Source organism: Acanthochromis polyacanthus, chromosome 1 (genome assembly GCF_021347895.1).
Source record: "Acanthochromis polyacanthus isolate Apoly-LR-REF ecotype Palm Island chromosome 1, KAUST_Apoly_ChrSc, whole genome shotgun sequence".
Taxonomy (NCBI): domain Eukaryota; kingdom Metazoa; phylum Chordata; class Actinopteri; family Pomacentridae; genus Acanthochromis; species Acanthochromis polyacanthus.
Window position 1 is genome coordinate 51,047,844 of NC_067113.1, and position 22,668 is coordinate 51,070,511.

Consider the following 22,668-nt stretch of genomic DNA (forward strand, 5'->3'; position numbering starts at 1 on the left):
CAGAGAGAGCTAAAAAATGTCTTCTGTGCAGTGTGACACATAAATTATAAAAAAAGAACAAAAGCAAAGTTGAATTTCTGGAATCCCTTTTCCATATGCCCGCAGGTGTTAAAATTATAACTTTACACACTATTAATATTTTACTACTTATATTTTAGTTTGCTTCCATCTATATCTCCTAACTCCTCTGTGCGTACACAGCCTGCAGTTCAGCCGAGTTGCAAATTGCTTTTTGACCGGACAGAATCTTTTTACTTTCATTTTGGCAAATTTTCAAATGAGATGTACAATGAAGTGACATCGATTAAACATCACAATTTAAATATTTATACTTGGTTTTACAAATGAAGAACAGAATGCCATTGATGAGCAGTTCAATGCCATTCAGAAAGTTGATGGTTCTTTCCGTTTTTAAAGTATCTTGCTCTTATCTTAACATATCTGCACATATTTTTGCACCATGTCCCTATCAACACATATGTGGCTCTATTTGTCAAGCGACTGGCATGTACTAAGGGTTTTGTGTGTGTGTGTGTGTGTGTGTTATGCTGTCCCAATCTCTCCCCTCTCCTGTGTAAGAAAGCCATTAAAAATTGATTTAGGGAGCTTGGCTACCTCTCTCTGCCTTTGTTAGCAACCTGCACTGTGACACACAAACATCCATGCACACATATGCACTCAGCTGTTTCAGTAATGTTGACATTATACTGTTTTCTTCTTGTGTCTGTGTGCGTAAAAAGGAAGTTAAAGGTAGAATGATTTGGCTCACAGCTGTGATGTCACAAACACACACATTCACACATGTCAGCACACACATACATGCTTTCACACATGGATAGTTGTCACCGTGTGTACACGCGGATTTCAATTTAGAGGCAAATTAGACTGAACTCCAGCCACATTGATTAAAAACTAATAGTCAAGCCACGTCGGCCTGTCATATGAGAGGTGAATTCTGTGAAAAATAGGTTTAAGTGAGCATATCAAAGACCTGCACACATGCTGCTAAGTATAAGCCTCTTTGTCAAGGTGTTCTGGAAGTCTTCGATGTAGCAAGGAATTGATTTATTGTTGATTGCCTGTTGTAGCACCAATACAACATAAAACTGGCTTTGTTGCACATTATCCAGCTGTTCTGCTTTCTTTATATACATGAAGTAATTGTGTTTACGCTCCTCCTTTCACGTTGTAACGAGGAGAGGAGACGTGATGTGAAGGAAGATACTGAGAGACATACAGGCAGCACCTAAAGCAAATACCATTCTGTATTCTTTAGCTGGTTTGTGCTGGCGAGTGATGATGGTGGTAGGGATGTATATATTGGAGTTGGATTTGCTGAACCTTTCTTCACCTCAATTCTTCACTATCAGCAGTCTCCTCTCGTACAGGAAACTTATAGGAGAAAACAGAAGCCGACCAGTCACAGCTGGTGGTCTCTACTTAACTCAGCTCCCAGGTGTGTGGTTAAATTTTTAAGGAAATGCATGTCGGCGCTCTGCATGAAGTCTCCGCGGCGCCCTGTGGAATATAAATCCGGCTTAAGTGCGAACAGGAAACAGCCAGAGGAAGAAATAGAATATAAAAAAGCTGAATGTAAAGAGGAGCTGGGAGACAAGTGGAGGGGAGGAGGTGTTATTTGATTCCTCAACATGCAGGGTCACTCTGGCACAAAAGTATTTACACGTGTGTGTACACGAATGTGTGCATGTGTGGACTGTGCAGCCCCAGTGTCCTGTTCAAATTGGTAAAAAAAAAAAAAAAGCTTTCTGAGAATAGCCTGACAGGCAGACTTGCCACCACATCATCTGTTTAACATGATGGGAACTGATGGGCGAACAGTAACATGTGGCTGCTGAGGTGACCTTCTGCTGCACCTCCAATACATCATTTAAAGGACAGTCCCAGCATGAGGGAATCTGGACACATTTAGCCACGCGCACTGATAAATTAGGGCTGCCCCCTGAAAATCGATGCCTTGAAGCATCAGTCCAACATTCTTTGAGTCAAGCCTTCGTTTATCCACACGACAACATGCGCTGAGTTACTGATGAGAGGAGCTGAAACCGGATATGGAGTGACACTCTTGTTACCTTTCCCTTTAAAGAACGTAGCCTTGTTGGTAACCTGTGCATGGCGTCGGCTCAGTTTTTTGGGGATCCAGTGAGTGTAGTGTGCAGAAAAAAGGTACCCGCATGACCTGCAACCACGGTGAAGTGCAAACTGACAGGGATGATCAGGTTACTGGAATCAGCCTTAAAGTGTCTAGACAGACCTGAGTTTCACTGTAACAGCTATCCAGATGTTATATATATCACATTCACTGCCCTTAAAAAAAGAAAATACAGACTTGGTTCATGAAATGTTACAAAGGTGTGTCTCTGTCTTCCCGTCAAAACAGCAAAGTTGGTCTGGACAATGTCAATGTCATGTTAAAGTGACATTTAAAAATAATAAGCTAAAAGATGTTCATTTAAACAGAAATAAACATGTTGATTGGCTTGTAATTCATTGTATGTTAAGAAAAATAAAAAGGTACAGCCTTATGAAAAATGTCACTTTGTTGGGCTTTTTAGCTTTACATTAATTTTACATTTTTTTCTTTCACTTTTTCATCCATTCCTATTTGTTTCAAAACACTACAGACAAACAGAGACAATCACTCTATTACCGTTTTCTATCAATGAAAGCTGAATGACTCTAATTTATGCTCATGAAGTGACACACTATCTCCAGCCAGTTTCCTCCAGTTTTCTCTGCAAAACAAATGTAAAAAAATAAATGCCATGAATCATTTGACAAATGGCCAAATGTGAAAACTGAGGCAACACTTGTTGTCCCAAAGCTTAAAGCAGAATTACAGATTGATTTCACAGCACTTCAAACTGCTGCCAAAATATTTAATTTGATGAACAGTTTTGACTGAGGAAAAACTGCATTGATCTTAGTGTGTGGGGAGCACTTTGTTAATTGGGGTAGTATACCTTATGGGTACTGTGATTTCACTGGAATAGTGAATTAACGTTGCATCACTCTTGCATACACACTAGTAATGTGAAAAAACAACAAGAAAAACCCAGGATTGACCTCAGATTCACTGGGTGTCTGTTGGTTTTCCGTCATTTAATTAATTACACAGAACCTAAATCACTCAGTATCAACCAAAGGGAGTCCTACTTTATTTTTTAAAAAATGTGGCTCCATCTTTTAGAGTGGCTTTATGTTCGTGTATTCCTAAAAAAAAATGGCTTTAACCATCTAAATCCAAGTAATTTTTTGCTCCTGCCACATTTTTACTCGCTGTGGACTCATTTTTCATTGCAACATAAAGTCCTGCACCTCCATGGAAAAAGCACAAAATAGCTAGAAGTAGAGAGAATTCAGAAATGACTTCTGTGAAAAATGACAAAATCATACTGCCATCAATCATAAAAATAGGAAAAAAAAACTGAAGTTGAACTTCTATATTTTTCAAACATTAAAAAAAAACTTGGATTAAACATGTGCAACATTTTTCCAAGTGCCCACAAATACTGTAAAAACAAATGTTGATTCTATATATGAAAGATATTTAACTTTTATTTGTTTAAATACTTGTTCCTTATCTGTTTTGTGCAAACAGTCTGCAGCTCATCCAAAAAGTCTCAGAATTGTTGTCATGTGACTGCTTGTTGCAGCAGAGTCATTAATGGCTTCATGGTTGCCTTGAGGAGTGGAGAATATTTTGCTTTTTATAGAATCTGGTTAAAGTAAACGGTACATTTTTGGCACATTTTTTATTGTGTCATGTAGAATAAAAAAGCTTTTAGGAACTATAGTTTTAAGCTTAGATTCAGAATACCATGATTAATTCAGGGACCACTGGAAGAGAAAGAAAATCAGGTGATTCTTTGTTTTAACAGTTTATTAAATGGTGTAATTTCGGTGATTTTCTGTAAAAGATAAGTTTTTCACACCTGCTGATGAGGTTTGGGGTTTAGAAGGTTAATGGAATAATTGTGATCGAGCCCAACAGCAAACATTTTGTCCAGGAGCCACCTGCCATGTCAATCTGGCCTTGCGCAATGAATTCACATCACATTTGCAGCTTGAACTTGGAGGCAAAGAACGAGAGGAATCTTCCCAAATTCCTTGAGCTCCTCCCATTTGTCGTCTACACTCCATGGTTTTTCAAATGAAGCTTGTGTGCTCATTTAAAAAGAATAACTGAAATTTCCCAGTAGAGCCTGGCTAATGTGACTTTAATCACATGCAGGAAATCCATCTGCTGAATATCCTCGGTACATGCCCCCATTCCTTTGTCAGGGAGAGAAAGGGACTGAGAAGGAGGGACGAAATGAGCGTGAGAGACGGGAAAGAGGGAAAGAAATCCTGAATATTGATAAATGAAGGTCATAAGAATGAGAAAAATAAATATTGGAGAGGAGAATGTCAGAAAGGATCATATGAGGAGAGAATGAAGAGAAAGACATGAGAGAGCTGAGAGATGAGACGCTCAGTGTCTGGCAGGTACTAATAACAATAATGATAACACAAATAGCACCACTGGGGCACACATAAACAAGCTTCCTACTCAACACTCACACACAACACAACAAAATGCTCCAGAGGTTGTGGAGGAGAATTTTAATGTCCTCACTGTTTACCCACTGCACTACCTCCACTTCCCTTCTGGCCTCACCTTTATTTTTCTTCATAATCTTTCATCACTGTCTCTTTTCTACATCTTCTTTACTCGTCATCTCATTTCTCTAAATACGACTTAAATCTAAATTCTCCTCTCCTCTGATTTGCATATATAAAGGATTGTAAATATCTTGCTGACACTTAGATCTGACTGATGAGCGTTACTTTTGGAAGTGACTGCTTGCATATTTGCATACAAAGTTGAACTAATACCTCCAGCTACTTTCATATATATCAGTCTGTGTTTTCAGTTTTCTTTTCCTTTCTCACGAAACTGTAGAAAAGCAGTATTATTACTAGCAATTCCTACTGATCCCACTTTGTATTTATTTATTATACACTGTGAGACCACTGACTAATTTCACTGGAAATTTGCAAGGACAATAAAGAATGTCTATTATTTTCTATTCTGAAAAACAAACATACGAATAAAGGGGAAAAAAAGGAAAATAACAGAAAATAACCATCTCATAAAAACACAAATTCCTCATAACAAAATACATTTCCTAGCAGTACATCACTTCAAATTTAGAATATATGATAATAATATAAGTGGATACATAATAGACAGCTTAAATAATAAATTACACAGATAATGATAAAATAATATTGCATTGGGACATATGATCCATGCTTATAGATATTATTTCCTGATGAAATGACATTGATTCAACATTTTTTGTGGTGAAAATTATACAAGATGTCTCTCATTTAATAAATCAATCTGCGTAAAATTGCGGAATGATACTGTTGTTTGTCTGTTATCTGCCATTAATTCTGTCTAATTTCAAAATATAGTGACAGTATTAAACTTCAGTTCAACAGTTTCATCTGTTAAATAAAAGGGACATATCTGTGAAATTATAATAAATTTATATGCATGTATTTTAACAACAGTTTCATGTAAAAAATATTTAAAAAGTATGGTTATGAATATTAAAAGGTTTTGATCTTATTTGAAACTGGACACATAAATTCACTATTCATTATTTAAAAAAATATGTATAAATTTCTTTTGGATATTTCCAAAATACCCCCCAAAATCTGCAAAATTAAAATGAAAAATTGTGCAAAAATTACAGATTTTTTTTTCTACTGGCATTTTTTGGCATTATTTGATGTGGTACAGCTACAGATTTGCGTAATTACTGCACATGCATCAGCAAACAAGTGCAAACACATCCACCAATCACAAACACACAATCACCTTCGCTCAACCTGTCAGCAAAATGAATCGCGTGGAAAACAAACCTGCTTGTGTTTTTGACTTTTCCCCACAAACAGCTCACCATTGAACAACAACCGCCTAATCTGATTAGTGCAGCATTTCACACGCTGCTGATTGGCTTTCGATGACACTTTGGGAAAAGGTGCATCTTGCAGCAGCACTCCAGCATTTTCAATATTACACTGATTGGCCCGGGGGGGTGCGAGTCAACAGCGTGCATCAGTGGCTTGGTATCGTGCCTCCAGCGAGCTTTTCTCTGATGATAATTCCCCACTCGTAAAACCTATTTTCACTGTAATGACTCAACAGTGACAAGAAGGCTCATCTTTTTTGAAAGCGTGTGGGGGATGTTTTATTGCGCTGCCGTAATTGGAATAGGTCATTCATTTTTTCCCGTCCATCTGTCTCAGTGACGCGACAAACTAATCACAACTAATAACAAGCCTTTATTGAAATATCAGCAAATAAAACAAAGTCACAACAGCAAAGAAGAAACAATAACATTATATTATGTTTTTTTTTTAGATTAATAGAACACTTGGAAGAAGGTTTCCTGCAGGTTTGTGGCCTATTGTCTCAGTGTGAGTCGTGTAGCTGGAAAAGCTTTCCTGGATTTCACAGAATAAAATGAACCCTATTTTTCAGGCACTGGATGTACTCTTGAGGTGACAAATATGCTCCTGTTTATTCAGTGAGATTCAGTTCAGGTAAAGTGCCGCCGTGATACCTTTATTTATTCAGCAATGAGTTTCTGAAGAGTGTGAGCAGCACTGCATCACCTCCTGCCATTGCTTGCCTTGCTCAAGGGCAGTTTTGCAGTACAACACACAAATGCACTTCTGGAATTCTCCCCATTAATCCTTTCATCTCGTTTTCTTGTTGCATATCCGTTTTACCGTCTCCTCTCTTGCTTTCCTCTCCCTTCTGTCAGTCTCTAAGCCAGACAGTAGCAGCAGGGGGTCTGTCTGTGTTAAAGGCAAACTGATTGTGCAAACGACCACAGACACACATCTATTATTTATGCCTATGGAATACCAGAGGGGAGCTGTTTGTCATCTTGCGTGCGAACGAGCACGTACATACATATGCCCAGCAGCGAGGAAAGGTGCAAACGCACGCACAGACGTGGAAATACACCTTTAATGCATGCGAGGAGGCATCCTCAGAAACATGAACGTGCATTCACACAACACGCTGCTGCTGCTGCCGTATATGGGAGCGTGTGTGTAACTGTGAGTGATGCGATATTAGGACGTGTTTGTTTTACTCGTCCGTTCTGTTCTCTTTCTGTTTAGGTGCTTTGGTGTCGCTTGTCACCGCCGCCACCCTCGTGGAGGCTGCAGGCATGGCGGCTTGACCCCCTCCGTCGCCCCTTTCCTCCGACAGAGGAAGGCCGCAGAGCCCGGCGTCATGCCCCCCCACACCCACCTCCCCGGGGGTGTCGGCCTGCCCTCAACCAGCGCTGCCATCTACTTGGCCAGACCCGGTGAGTTGCCGAAACAGAAGAGAAACGATGAGTCAGACTGGAGCAACTGACAAGAAGAAAATATTGCTCTGTTCCTACTCAACCCTGCTCTGTTTGATTCACATGTATTGTGCTCCTAACTACGCATGAAAGGAGGAACAGTGTCTGTTTTGACAGCTGCTAATGTTAGCATGCCTGGGATGATTGAACACACACACACACACACACACACACACACACACACACGAAGGATGAGGGCACTGAGCATACTGTGGCCACGCGCCAAGTCTTTCAGTGAAATGCCACGTTACTGTTTGCATAAATACTGTAAGTCCACAGCAAAGTGAGGAGTGAATGAATGCCATGGTATTTGCCTCTTTCTTTTCCTATTCCCTTTACCTTATTGTCTACTCCATCTACCCTCTTGGCTTTACCTCTCTAAGCCTCCTCCACATTCTTCCTCTTGTTCTTGTTTTCGTCACATATCTCGCTGCCCATTTCCACCTGTCAGTCCCTCACTCTTCATGTCCGCTTTCCTCCTCCCTGCTTCCAAGTCTCATAATCTTCCCCTCTTCTCCCATCTCACACCACGGGTACGCTCAGTCCAAACAAAAATCCATCAGAAGTCGGGTGGCATAGCAACAGATAGGACAGCTGTACGCATGTGTGTGTGTGTGTGTGTTGTGGATTAGTCGGTGGAGTGGATGAATCCTGCTCTCCGGGAGATTCCAGACAAGTCTTCAGCTAATAGGCAAACATGAGAGCGCTCAGTCTCTCTTTTGTTTTACACCTAATATGACACAAGCACGAGCACATGCTGTGGAAATTAATGGCTTTACAAAAACAGACACCGTGAAAATAAGGGATCTTTTGTCTTCCTGTTGGAGGTGTGTTATTGTTCCAGAGGTGTCTGGCAAAAAAAAAAAAAAACGCCCCCGCAAACTGCTGTGGAACACCAGGGACACTAAATAACAGGGCAACACTATCTGTCAGAACCTCCACACACCCACATAGAACCTCTGAATCGATACATACACCTCCCTCTGGGCTCCATCTCGGCACCTCAAACCTCTTCCTTCCTCATTTTACCTTCAACCTCATTGCTGCATTAAATTTAGGCCAATGTAACTCCATTATCAGTGTCAGCTTTATTACCACACCTGCTATATGAACGGTGTTGTTTAAGCCTTTAAGGAAAAAGAATCCATAGAAATGTTCTTTATGAGTCATTTAAAACACTCTCTTTCAGCCTCAGTGTCTCATCTTTACAATTATGCTGTATTGAACGCAGTATAATATGCCAATGCCCAGTCTCCCTCCAGCTCAAATGAATGTGCATTACAGGTGTTGCCAAGCTTTTTTTTTCTAAGAGGTGTTTTCTCTGACTTTTTCAGCGTCTCTCTCTACTTCTCTCGCAAAGCTCAGATGCTCTCTGATCTCTGCTTTTACTCCGCACAGGCTTTCACTCAAACACACAAGCATACCGAGTTACTGAAATACGCATGCACCAGGAGATGAATGGGGCAGCCAGCGAGTACTGAGCACGACTGCAGTTCTGACAATGAAATTTTCAATGATGAGTTTCATTCTGATGCAGATAAAGTGCATTTCGAAATGGGATTCGACAGAGAGGATGCGTTTCTGTGCCAATTCTGTGCCGACCGCTGAAATGCTGCAAAGGTGTGGTTTCAAGACAGGAAAGAGATCAATAAGAAAAATGGAGCCCTTCAGTAGCTGTTAGCATCCGTCTGTGTCACCTAGTGTTGGTCACATTTCTAACTAATGGCTAAACGAATATGATGAAGTTCTACATGGGACAGAGAGTGATGCAGGGGGATGTTTTGAAAGGGGATGTAAATTTTGTTGTGCCAAACAATCAATAAATGCATTTCCATTGCAGTTTATTGCATAAATTCTTTATCATCAAAACATCTACTGTGTAGAAGTAAAGTAATTTTGTAAATATCTCTGATTTTAACAAGTTTGTTGCTAGAGGTACGGACCCGTACCCGTAGCCTACGGATACGGCACTTTCCATTTGCCAATCAGATACGCGAGATCTGGTCACGTGACTCCCGGTAGACGCTAGCGGTACGGACCCGTAGCATCGGTACTGCAGGTACGGACCCTAAACCTGACCCTAACACTAACCCTAACCTTAACCTTTGCTTACCTTTCAACAGTTTGCAGTGGTTAGCAGCTTCTTGACTCGCGAGACTCGCGTACGGGTCCGTATCTGTCTGGCAAATGGAAAGTGCCGTATCCGTAGGTCACAGGCTACGGGTACGGGTCCGTATCTGTAGACACTACCTTTTAACAAATACTTTTATTTTGATTCTTTTCCAAACAAAAGAACAAACACCTCCTGGTTACAGAAAAAGACGGATAAAGATATGTATAAAATAGTGCAATAAGTCACTTTGAAACAAGATTTATAACTTTATATGCACTTTCCTATCTTAAAAATGTAAAAAGAACTTTAACAATAATTTATAGATTTATTGAATTACTAAAACTGTTACAACTTGTAGATCTGAAACGCTCTCTTTTCTGTTTGGTGCACGATTTCACGTTTATCCATCAAGTCGTGCATTTACATGAATCAATTAGTGACTGAAAATTAATGGCTGAAATTTGTTTTTGGAAATATTTCCGTGTTACAAACAAAGGTCGTCGTTTTGATGCTTTTCCAAACAAACACCTGTAGGTGAAACAGAGCCAAATGGAATAAAGGTGCTTTTTAAATGGCGCAATAAGTCACTAAAATTACATTTAGAACTTCATGAACACTTTCCTACAATAAAAAAAGCTTTACCGGTGCTTCAAAGATCAATGAAACCACTAATATGGAAAACATTCAGGTCTGCAATGCTCTTTTTTCTGTTTGGTAGACAATTCCACATCTATCCATCAGGTCTCCATGAGTTAATTAGTGACTGAAATTTAGTAACTTTTTTTAAAAGCTAAATTATTTTTCAAAGGCCATGCTATTTCACTAAAGGAATCCAAAAGTTGTTCTTTTTAACAACTTGTAACCGATTCATGAGAAATTAATAAATTATTTTTTAAAACTATTAAGCCATTAGCTAAGCCCTTAAAAGAGCAAATTACTGGAAAGTCACACCAAAGCATCAAAAAGCGAAAAGAAAAATGGTTTAGAGCAATGGTTCTCAACCCTGTTCCTCAAGACCCACTGTCCTGCATGTTTTAGATGCTTCCCTGCTCCAACACACCTGACTCAAATGATCAGCTCGTCATCAGGCTTCTGCAGAGGCTTGATGACGAGCTGATCATTTGAGTCAGGTGTGTTGGAGCAGGAAACATCTAAAACATGCAGGACAGTGGATCCTGAGGAACAGGGCTGAGAACCACTGGTTTAGAGAGAAACAGAGAACAGTACAGAAAGAAGAGCTGAAAGTATGTGCAAACTAGAGGTGGAGAGTATAAAATGTGAGTGACAGAAAGAGTGAAACAGAGGAAGCAGGGAGAAAACGATATAAACAGTAGGGAGTGGAGAGGCGGAGGAGGAGAGATGCGAGATCAAAGAGGTGTAGTGAAAGGGAACACAGTGAGGAAAAGATGGCATGAAGGAGGGGAGGCGATAGAGGAGAACAGAGGGGTCCATGAGCGACACAGAGACCATATGGTGCCTCCAGGCTTCCACGATCCCAGCAGACTTTCTCATCCGACACACACACTTTTACACACAAGAAAATATAAATTAATTCCTTTTCATTCGCATATACATGCACCGTATCTGATTGTGCGCTCTGGTGTTTATATATCTTGTTGCAGCTCCAAACAAACCCCATTTTCTAACCGAAAAGCCTCTAATCAAAAGAGTGATAGAGCATAAATAGAGAGAAAACAGCAAGGATTTGGCTCCAAACAGAGATATAATACACTCAGTGAGGCTACAGTGTTTGGTTTGGAATGCAGCCACAATACCGTGACTTAGCATTGTGCTTGGAGTACAGCTGTAACACACTGACTAAGAGAGGAGCATAAGGTTTGGAATAGAGCCATCAGAGTCACTTTAGCTCGTCTGAACAGGTCGGCGTCACAGCTAATAAAGTGGCTGCGATGAAAGCTAATTTTCGGTCCACCTGCCAGGCTATTAGGTAGTGAAATCGAATGAATAATAAACCGGTTTGACTTCGGGGCGACGTGATGAGCAAGAAAGGCGAAAGGCCAAAAAGCGATCCTTAAAAAACAAACACTTCCAGGGGCAGTGGTGAGCTGTGGAAGCGCAACAACAAACCAGACTCATCAGCAGGTGGTTAGTAGCTGGCGGCACCTTTCAACCCTGCTGGGATGTTGGGTTTGGCTTGAATCCACAGCAGTGTGTGTGTGTGTGTGCAGCATTAGCTTTGGAGAGGAGCCTGATCCCTTCGCATAGTGTTATATGACACTTGGAGTTAAATAGAAACTGGAATGGCAGCTTGTTGGCAAACATCTGGCAAATTCAAGTATGTAATCAATAACTATCTTTATGCAATTGATAGTAATTTTCGAGAGGTAGGGATCCGTGGTGAAGTTTCTCCACTAAGCAAACACTATTCACTATTTGTTTTTTTCCTTTTCTCTCTCATAAAAAGATTTGATAGGATTACTCCCTCTTGCACAAACCTCAGATTACATATATGTTACTGTGTATAATCTTTCCAGGATCATCTACTATAAGGACATTGTGGCTTTGACCCTGAACTGACTGACCAGCTGTGACTTGTATGCTGGCGATCTAGGAATTAAAACATACCGTCATTTGTTTTGTGGTGATTTTCTATGAGCTTTGCTGTAGCGTCAACTAGGAATTAGAAGATTTACACTTCCGAGGTGACCTTGGCCTTCCTCCAGCAGCAGTAATCTGCATGCACCGGGTTTACTTTCCCCTCTGTTTTGACCACTGGCTAGTTGTGTGCAGGTACAGCAGAAATATGCCAGATGAAACGTACTAATACATGGTACTGGCCCACTTTCAGAGGACGTTGGCAGGGATAAATCGGGATAATCCTCTGTACCACAAACAGCACCACTCCATTTCAGCACTTGCCCAATGTACTGATACTGTATTAGACTCACAGCCAGTCCACTATGGATATAGCTTGAGGCTGATAAGATATAATGATCTCAGCAGAGACAGTTCCTCACAGAAAATAGTACTTTACCCACCAAGTAATCTTAGAAAATGGCTAATAGTCTAAAGCTATTAGAGATGTGATCGTTTAGAAAAGGGGATCTAATTAGCAAGATAAGAGACTTCAAGGACTGTACAACTAAGTGTAATGGCAAGCTGGATCTATCTATCTATCTATCTATCTATCTATCTATCTATCTATCTATCTATCTATCTATCTATCTATCTATCTATCTATCTATCTCACATTGACTGTATCAAAATATGTCTTACCTCTTTATTTTTTGTATTTGTTTAAAAAGATGACTATATCAATAACATTTTTAAAAATAGATTGTGAATTTACATGTCTAATGCAAAATGATGAGTGAATAAAAAAATACAATATATTTTCTTGTTTTTCATAAAAAGACTGTTAAAAAACATAAGACTACACCGATACAAGCTTATCCTAATTTCACAAATATTTCCCTTTATTTCACAGATGAAAGTATAAAGTTAAAGTTTAGTGCTGTAAACATACACTACTGTTCAAGTCACTTTGAAAGGTCCTTATTTTTGAAAGAAAAGTAGTTTTTTTTTCAATGAAGATAACATAAAATGAATGATAACTCCAGTCCAGACATTGTTAATGTGGTAAATGACTGTTCTAGCTGTAAACGGCTGGTTTTTAATGGGATATCTCCATAGGGGTACAGAGGAACATTTCCAGCAACCATCACTCCTGTGTTCTAATGCTACATTGTGTCAGCTAATGGTGTTGAAAGGCTCATTGATGATTAGAAAACCCTTGTGTAGTTATGTTAGCACAAGAATAAAAGTGTGAGCTTTCATGGAAAACATGAACTTGTCTGGGTGACCCCAAACTTTTGAACAATAGTGTGTAAATATATGTATGATTTGTCATTTATCTGTCTAGCAATCTCTCAGTATATCTACAAATTAACCAACTAAAAACTGGAAACAAAACCACGGCATGACAACTGTCTCACATACAGTGTACTTATTGGTGCGTGCGTGAGCAGTTTGGATCAATACCATCTGTCCATCCGTCCCGTTTGAAGAATGAGTGGGCATACGTTTCGACCTCTCGCAGATCCAAGGCCACATGTATTCTATTCTAGTCACACTGATGCGGATGTGACATCAAAAGCCAGGCGCCGCTCATTTTCTCTCCAAATTCTGAATGTATTCAGCCTTGGATTGAAACCCTGTTGAGTGGTCAGTACAAAGCGCTGCAACACGCATCAAAGAGACGGTGATACACTGAAATCAGCATCAGCTCTGACGGAGATATTAAAAATACCACAAAATTATTCTTTATTGATAATTTTTTCCCTCGTCACTTCTGTCACCTTTGTTCCTACCTCTTTATCTCTCCGACTCTTTGTCTTTTCTGTCACTCTTGCTAATTAAATGCCACAATCACAAAAACACAGTGTCACTGCCTGTCACACACTCCCATGGGACACACTCTAGGGTGAATGAGTATGTGTGTGTCAGTGCAAATTGAAACAAATAGCATGAATTAGAGTCGTAGATCAGCCTGCACGCTCACCACGCCAAGTCAAAATAATGATGCTGATGCAGAATTCATCACAGGAGAAATGGACAGAAGGAGCGAGAGGGGAAAACAGCAGGTGGGAGAAGAAAATGGAGAAAGAAAGCGAGGCAAGAGTAAACAGAGAGGGGGAAGACAGAAATAGGGAGAGATAATTGGAGGTGATCCCGCAGGGAGAAGAGACGGAAATTATGTATAAAAATCAAGATTTTGGAGAAGCGCTCTCCTCTCGTCTCATCATCACACTGTCAGCAGGAGGACAGCCGAAACCCCTACAGTCTGTTTCTGCTTATCCTTAGCTGCTGCATGTTTGTCTCTGTGTGTTTGTCGGTGTGTGAATGTGTGTGACCGTGACTTCCTCAGTGTGGGTAAGCGATTATACACGCCTGTGCCTGAAAGTCAGGTGGAAAGGTTCTGTACGAGACAGAACAGAGACACCGTGGGTTAAATGATGAGATTGGACGTAAACCACAAACTTCTCTGCCTTTGCTTCTTTTTCTAAAGCACCTGGTTGCTATGGTAACACTATGCCAGTGGTGACATGTTGTAGTGGCAGTCAAGAGACCTTGATATTCTACATTGTGTGTGTGTGTGTGTTATGAGTTTTTTTATGTCCTTCATACTAAGACGAATGATATATTCATTGTGGCAGCATGCTGTATGTATGTAGAGGTCTGAACACGCATACGCTGGGTGGCTGTTTTCCATCAGCTAAGTAAATACGGTTTCACGTTACAGCGGGGATCAGACATATAACATCCTCTGACAAATGACAGACACTGCTGTAGGAAAATAGGCTATATGTCCCGTCGCTTTCACATCATATGACAAATTACAGCTTTTCTTCATCTCATACAGGCGAAGGCACTATTGCACATCTGCCATTCTAATATCTTTGCATACATGGAAACTTTTACTGCTTTGCACGATTCATTCAAAGCAAATTTGATCCTTGTGGTTGAAATATATCACAGAACACAAACAAAATAACATAGTAAATGCAGTTATATATAATAGATGGGAATAATGAAAGATTCTACCACCTTTATAGCTACAGAAAAGGCACTTTTTGACTCTATGGAAGACTGTTCTATACATTTTGGATTATTCAGCATCTAAAATAAACAAAATTCTGAAATGCACGTTGAAATATGTTGCTTATTAATGCTGCAGATAAAGACTGATTTCATTCCTAAATAATGTGAAAATTAGTTCTCTGAATGTTCATCTAAAAAAGTCAGAAAATTTGCGAAAATGCTTAAGAATTTATCACAAAAGACCAAGATGGCAACAGATAACAGAGAAAAGGATAGAGTCTGAATAATGCTGGATTTTTGAGGATGTTGTTAGAGTGGAGACTTCCAATTTTCCCATTTGACATATTTACTGATATTATTCATATATAATACAACAATTATATATTTTGAATAGTATTGAAAAGGGGAAATGATGGGATCATTGTTTATTAACTTTCAAGCAACATATTTCACAGACTAGTTAGCAGCTTCAAATGAAGACACCAGTCAACTCCACATCACCGTCTGCTCAGCTGTGATGCATACTCTGCTACATGTGCTGCAGTGTCGAGGAGATTGTACACAGTGGAATTAGAGGTGTGATGAAGAAAACTATTCCAATACTACTCCATGCATGTTCTCCTGCACACAATAAAACAGCTTACTTTCAACTTCTCATATCGATCTATGCTGATACTGCGATATCTGCGAGATATCAAAGCGATAAATACATCAGGTTCCAGAAGAGGCATTAATTCACATATTTGAAAATCTGGGACCGGCAACTGATTGTCTGTTTGGTAATGTCAAATCCGCCTGTGATTAAATTCCGTCCATACAAGACAACAAAATTTCTGAAGGATGGTTGCTTCGAAAGCACGCTGTAATGTTGTATCAGGTGATGCATCTACAATTGGGAGTCACAGGAGTCAGATCTAAACTCTGCACAAGAACAGACTTAGTTGAGACTCAAGATGCAGTTTTAAACATTAAAGAGTTAAGAAATACAGGCCAGCTCGTCTGTTATACGGAGGACAGCTGGTCGTCCTCGTAACAAGATAGCAGCAAGTCTGTCGCTTGCATGGAAAACAGCTTGGCTCCTGGTAACATGCAACTGGGCTCAATAACAGAAGTGCCTGACATCATAGCTGGGTCCAGTGTCACCCGGGGGCCCCTGGATATAAACTTACAGACAGATGAGGCCCCAAAGGTGTCAAGAGGTGTTTCCTAGGAGACACTGTCAAACATCACCAGGATCGTGGGACAGCATGGGTCATCTGATACTTGTAATTTCTTTCGCTTATTTTAGGTTTTTTTTCTGAAATAATAATGACTTGGAAAAAATCTCTCCATTTGTATCTTATTTTATGTGTGTCAGGATAATACCCTGATCCTACAATCCCACAGCACAGACAGAGAAATGAAATAGACAGAAAGTACTGCAAGACAGCCAAGAGACCGCACACGTAGGCACACACATGCAAATGAATATGCAAACATACACTGACAGCTACAATCCTCTTTCAAAGATTACCGACAACCAGTGTGCCATTTGCACCTTTTCACAGCTTGAAACACTCATGTGGACACATGCACACACTGTCTATAGGTGGGCCATGCACCATGCTAGCTAAAATAAGCCTGAGGTATTAAAAGTTTAAAAGATCCTCCAAGCTGGTGATTATAAGGAGAAATATTACATAACAGCTCCAATCATCATTCATGTGAGAAGATAATGAAAAATATTAATCTCCCCGTGGTTAGTTTCTCTTAAAAACATGTCAAATAATATAACAATTTAAAAATAGATTTCAGTCTAATAATAATAATAATAATAATAATAAGCAAGAATTTCTGTGAAGTTTTTGTGAATGTTTGAATGTAAATGAGCTGTTTATTGTTCAATCTTGAGCTGTTTGGACTGTAAAATTTTCATGACTGTCACTACTGACATGGGGTGTCGGGGCTCTGACAAGCAATACTGCTCTAAGAGTTGCCTCATATAAGTCTTGCTTCAATCAAACAGAAACATCTTGTTGCATTTTAATGCCGTGTCTTAGTTTGTTTTCCTTCACTGAGAGCAATGCCAGCCTACATTTGCCCGAAATGTAAGCACTTTTACGGCATGTGTTTGGGAATTCTTATAAAAGATTCAGTCTGAAGTCTGTTTGGACTGAATTAAACTGCGCAGAACCACTTAAACTTATTTGGACTGAACCTCCCTATCTTCCTCTAACCGTGGCGGAATATTTTCCTTCTGGTTTGGCTGCGTGGAGCGCTACATCAGAGAGGATTTGGAGCAGCTAAAATAAGCCAAAAACAACAACCACCTACTCCACGAGAGCAGCTAAAACCACTCATAAATGTTGGAAGATCTGAGCTGAGGCAGGGAGGGGCTGAGGGGGAGTTATAACGTACAGTAGCAGAGGGAGGAGAAAAGAGAGGGGTGGCGTTCGGAGAGAAGAGAGGAGGAGAATGAATACCTCTGCAAAATAAAGCCAGATAGATGAATGGCGCACAAAGACGCTCGCTTTTAAAAATTTGACATTATATGAGAGGAAAGCTGAAAAATAAACACAATTTCTCTCTCCCCACTCTCTCTCAGTTGTATAACAGTGCTTGTACCTCGGAGCTACATTGTCCTCACAAATCTCCTGCACAACTGCACCTTTTCAAACAGCTCCAACCTGTTATGGCAAATTCACAGCCACTGAGCAGCAAAACCCTTCTAGATTCCTCCTGAGCTGCTGCAGTGAAGGATTGGCCCTCTAAAGAATTTCCACTACAAAGTAAGACAGCACAGGACGCTTCAGGATACTTTCAAATCTCCCCTTTCATCCATTTATGAAGTGGAGTTAATTTTTCCCAGAGATTAGGATTATACTGTGGGATGGAGCAGAGAGGATAACAGAACAGGAACAGGGGAGAGTTCACACGTATAAAGCCACATGCCTTCACTTTCTGAGCATTTTTGGATCAGAACGCAAAATGGGGCAGTGTCCTGATTGATGGAGGTTATGTGTTGTCTGGCAGGAAAAAGAAAAACTGTCCAAGAGGAGCAGCTATTTCTAGACTGTTGCAAGTGTGTAGTTTGAGAATTAGAGGTTTAAACAGTGTAAGGTAATACATAATTCAAAAAGTAACAAACAATAACAGAGAATTGTGAGATAAATTGATGGCTAAATATTCATTCTTAAACTAGAAGTTTAGTATATGCACATTTGCTCTAAAAAAGTTAAGCTGAAAAACAAATAATTCAGCTAAATTACTATTCAGTTACCTTCTATTAGGACTGAGGAATTCAGTCGGAGTTAAATCATTTTGTAATTCAGCATTATCATTACGGAAACTTGACTTATTCGCTTTCTTGCTGATTTTTTGACAAAAAGGTCGGTAGCACTTCACAGATCTGTGTGTTAAATATGAAACCATTGCTCAGCTTAACAAGAAGACTGAAAACAAGGAACAGGAAGAAAGCAACAAGACATAAAGGCATCAAAATCCAATTACCATCACCTTTAAGTTCACTCAAATGTGTTAAATGGGTAAAATGAAACTTGACAGGTCTAGTTAGCGAAAAACTTTGATCATTATCAGGAAGAATTAACAGCGTCAACTTATCTGACAGGTCTTTTTAAACACATGTCAGCAGGTAATGTGCTGCTGGCTCATTATCACACTGTCATGACTTAACTGAGACACTTGAATACGATAAAGCTTTTCTTGCAGAATCAAGAAAAGTCTGTGATTATGCTCAATAAACGCCTGTCTTGTGCAAAAACTTTAAGCAGAAATATCACCCAGGATTCGCATTTATAGAAATAATCACAGTTCAGCTGCAATATATCTAAAGAAGTGCAACTGTGCTGCATTTTTCTTAAATGATTCAGTCCTTCTTTCCATTCATTTATGATTAATTAGACTAAAGTTCGCTGTCTGTCTGGTGGTGAGGCTGTTATTTCCAAGACTGCTTTCACTAAAAGTCATTTATACCTAGCTTAAAAGGGAATAAAACATCATTTTATGGGGATTCATAAAACATCTTCTAAACTCTCACTTCAAACTTCATATTTTATCAGCAATGAGATGCAGAAGCCCTGAGGAAAGTCAAGTCACTTTAGAGGAATGATATGACTGTCATTAAACTGCTTCATGTGTATGGATTTTTTTTTTTTTTTTTAAGAACGTAGACCATCCAATAAACTGCTATTTCTTCTGGTTTCATCACTTTCAGAGCCAGACGGCCAATATGTGTGGTGAAATGGCAATGAAGTCTTGATTAGGAAGAGAAAGGGAGAAAATGAGAAAGAAGGCAAATGTAGAGGAAAACAGATGGACCAACAGAGAGAGGAGATACAACAAGGCGAGCGGGTGAGACGTGGTGTGACAAAAGGCGGTCGCACGCTGAGAAATTGATGCTAATAATATGCAGATGATGCGAGTGATGAAATCTGCTGGTGAAGCAAAGAGTGTTGTCAGGAAGTTAAAAAAAAAACTGCTGCGTCTGTGTCTGGAGTTTGGACAAAGTAGTTTTCTTAATATCACGCTTTGCTGCGGCTTAACACACACACACATTCGTACGCAGAGAGATAAAGCAAAAGTCGTGCTGATAAGCCATTGGATGGAAACAAAGTCAGCCACTGTAACGAGACACTGAGGGAATACAGAGCAGCGTCGAGAGACTTGAAGTGAAAGGGAATGAGAAAGATAAAGAGACTTAAGTTGGAGAGAACAGGCCGACTGGAGAGAGGGACAGACAGGCGTGAGTTCATACAGAGAGAGAACAAATAAAAATGACATGAAGAATAAATAAAAAGGCCCGAATTTAGAGATGCAAATAAAGAAAAGAAGGCGCCAAAGATGTAAACAGAGAAGGAAACAGAGATAATGAGTGGAAACGATGAGCTGACTGTAGTCTGCAGGAAAACAATGATTTGAAAGTGAAATAAAATGGAGGGGATTTCCCTTCACGAGTGTCTATTAAGAGACAGCTGTGAGACGCACACAAATGGAAAAGACAAAGACTGACACACTCGCTCATAAACACCCAAGTATAGCTTTGTGATGATACAGAATAGACTGAAATGCCAGGCAAAATAGGCTGCACACACACACACACACACATAGATGATGAGTTAGTTCAGTCTGAGCAGCATTTCTATTCTGCTTTTTAAAGCCGCAGGCAGAATGTTTGCATGACTTTTAGTTTTCACTGTACAAATCTTCTCCAGGATGCATAAAGAGGCTTTTTTAAAAAAATCAAGAATCAGATTCTCTGTGCAGTTTCTTGAAGTTTAAACATGCATGAAAGTGAGGTGCAAAATCGTGGAAATGAAAATTTCCGGACTATTTCCAGCTTTTAAGTAGCATAGCAAAACTGCCACTGGCACAGGAAGGTGTTTTATTAGGAATGAGCTGCTGTTTCCTCTCTCTAGCAGACATTCTGAATCTGCTTTCCCTCCTTTTTCCACACGCTTTTGTATCGTCTTTGCATCTGCGATTTTAAACTCAGACACTGGAGATGGTTGCGGTTTCCTGATTCTGGTCTTCCATCTCTTCTAACATGGACTTCATGAAAGAAATTGGGTGGAATGAGAGACTATTTTACGGACTGTCACTGTAGGTTGACCATGTGTCTTGCAGAAATGATTAGCTGGTTGGATTTCTAATTATAATAACAGTCATAATTTTCACTTTCTGTCCAATCTCTCTGTTGCACGCATCACTGAGATGATAATTTACATAAAGAACTAAATGATCGTGTTTTGTTTTTCCTCTCCTCCTCCAGTCTTGCTCTGTTTCCTCTGCCTGCTGGCTGTGTTGCTGCCGCCGGCCTCCTCCTGCCCTCCTCCCTGCCTCTGCTCCTCAGACAGCCCGGTGGTGGACTGTGGAGGCCGGGGTCTCTCCTCCCTGCCTCCCCTGCACCTACTGCCTCCGGGGAGTCGCTCCCTCCTGTTAGCCAACAACAAGCTCGCCTCACTGGGAGCCTCTGCCTTCACTAACCTCTCCTCTCTGGAGGTCTGCAGCCTATTGTTTTATTGGTGTATCTTCATCCCCTGCCTCATAATTGAACATGCTGTGGGTTGTTGTTACGTTCTTGTGCATCATGGTGTTTTCTGCATTGACCTCACACTCTGAAATCCCCCCACGGCTCTAAGTGATGCTGTTAGGCGAGTCTAGTATTGAGCAAACTGCAGAGAACCTCTGCTCTCAGTCTGAAAAGTTAAGAAAAGTTGACATTTTCAAGGCTTTGCAGGGCTACACAACATTAGCATATTGTGTGCTGAGACCAGGGAAGTTGGTATTTAAAATGTTGCAGATAAAAAATGATGGATAGTTACTGTGCGACAACTGCGGCCTCATTAGCTCCAACATCTGGATGCTCTTTACCTCCAGCTGTAAATACCATGACGGGTATTTAGCAGATACAATGGATTGGGTCTATTTACCATCAACGCTAATGTTAACATTGGTGATTTATGTGGCTTTTCACAGCTACTCCACTCAATATGGGGTACTCTAAAAAAGAAGTGGACACTCAGGTATAAAATTTGCATTAAAGTTTTGGAGCAGAGGATCCATTTTGAATAAAATCAGCTAGAAACAATAACATTAGCTGTCATTGCAACAATGACATCTTTCTAAAATACAAATGCCTAAACAGTTGAGAATGTATTTTTTTTTTGCATATTTTAGGAGCTGGACCTGTCAAATAACTACCTGGATAATTTACCAGCTGGATTATTCAGAGACATGTCCAACCTGACAAGACTGACTCTGCACAACAACTCACTAACAGTAATGGACAGAGACCTCTTCCAGGTAGGTACTGTAGATCATATAGCACCACATTTGGTACAACCTATAAAAAACAGGCATTATTCCAGCTATTAATATGCCTGTCATGTATTGCGGCAAATGTACGGTCAAATCAGACAATCCACCACGATGCTATATGAATATAGACAGCAGCTGATACCAGTAATGATGCACCGGTTCAGCTCCCGGGTTACCGTCTACAGGCTCTTTAGTGGAGCAAACCTTAGCAGATATACTGACATGACTGGGCTCCCATCCAGGTGGTAAATTAGTAATAAACCATTTGCTAAACACTTTGATGCACTTTTATCTGAACCAAAACAGTCACATAAGCTTGTGTCGTGAGTTCACTGGGGATTGTAAATTAGACAAGGTTACCCCATCAAGTGACGCATAGACTGACTGACTGTGCCTTGTGGGAACAATGAGAGAAGCCAGCGGGTTTTAAGTCCAAAGATATGCAAACAATGACGTGGCTGTGATGTTTTTACAGGGTTTGGGTGGGCTTCAGAGTCTGGACCTGTCACTGAACGGACTGTCCTCGGTTCCTCTTGGCCTGCTGGACGAGCTGCAGAGCCTCAGGTAGACGTGAAAAAATACCCTGTTTTGCAGACATATTTAATCCTACTACTAGATTACAGACCTCCACAGGAATGCCAGAGTAAGATCACAATGAATTATTCCATCTCAAATCATCAGGGGCCTTTTGCTCAACTATATTTGATTTGCATGAATGTTTTTCAAAATAAAATATAGATT

The 22,668-nt window shown here is 40.1% G+C and overlaps 2 protein-coding genes across 3 annotated transcripts in view; one reads left to right on the plus strand and one right to left on the minus strand.

Moving 5' to 3' along the window:
* The window catches only part of cacna2d4a (calcium channel, voltage-dependent, alpha 2/delta subunit 4a), a 102,123-nt gene that overhangs the window by 39,744 nt on the left and 39,711 nt on the right, over positions 1-22,668 (minus strand). The gene's annotated exons all lie outside the window — the stretch shown is intronic.
* Positions 1-22,668, plus strand: part of lrtm2a (leucine-rich repeats and transmembrane domains 2a) — a 32,009-nt gene that overhangs the window by 2,755 nt on the left and 6,586 nt on the right. Inside the window, exons 2-5 of the mRNA XM_022196548.2 lie at positions 7,207-7,397; positions 20,879-21,108; positions 21,787-21,912; positions 22,403-22,491. Of these exons, the coding sequence (XP_022052240.1) occupies positions 7,322-7,397; positions 20,879-21,108; positions 21,787-21,912; positions 22,403-22,491 (521 nt within the window). The 5' untranslated portion in view covers positions 7,207-7,321. The remainder of the gene's footprint in view (positions 1-7,206; positions 7,398-20,878; positions 21,109-21,786; positions 21,913-22,402; positions 22,492-22,668) is intronic.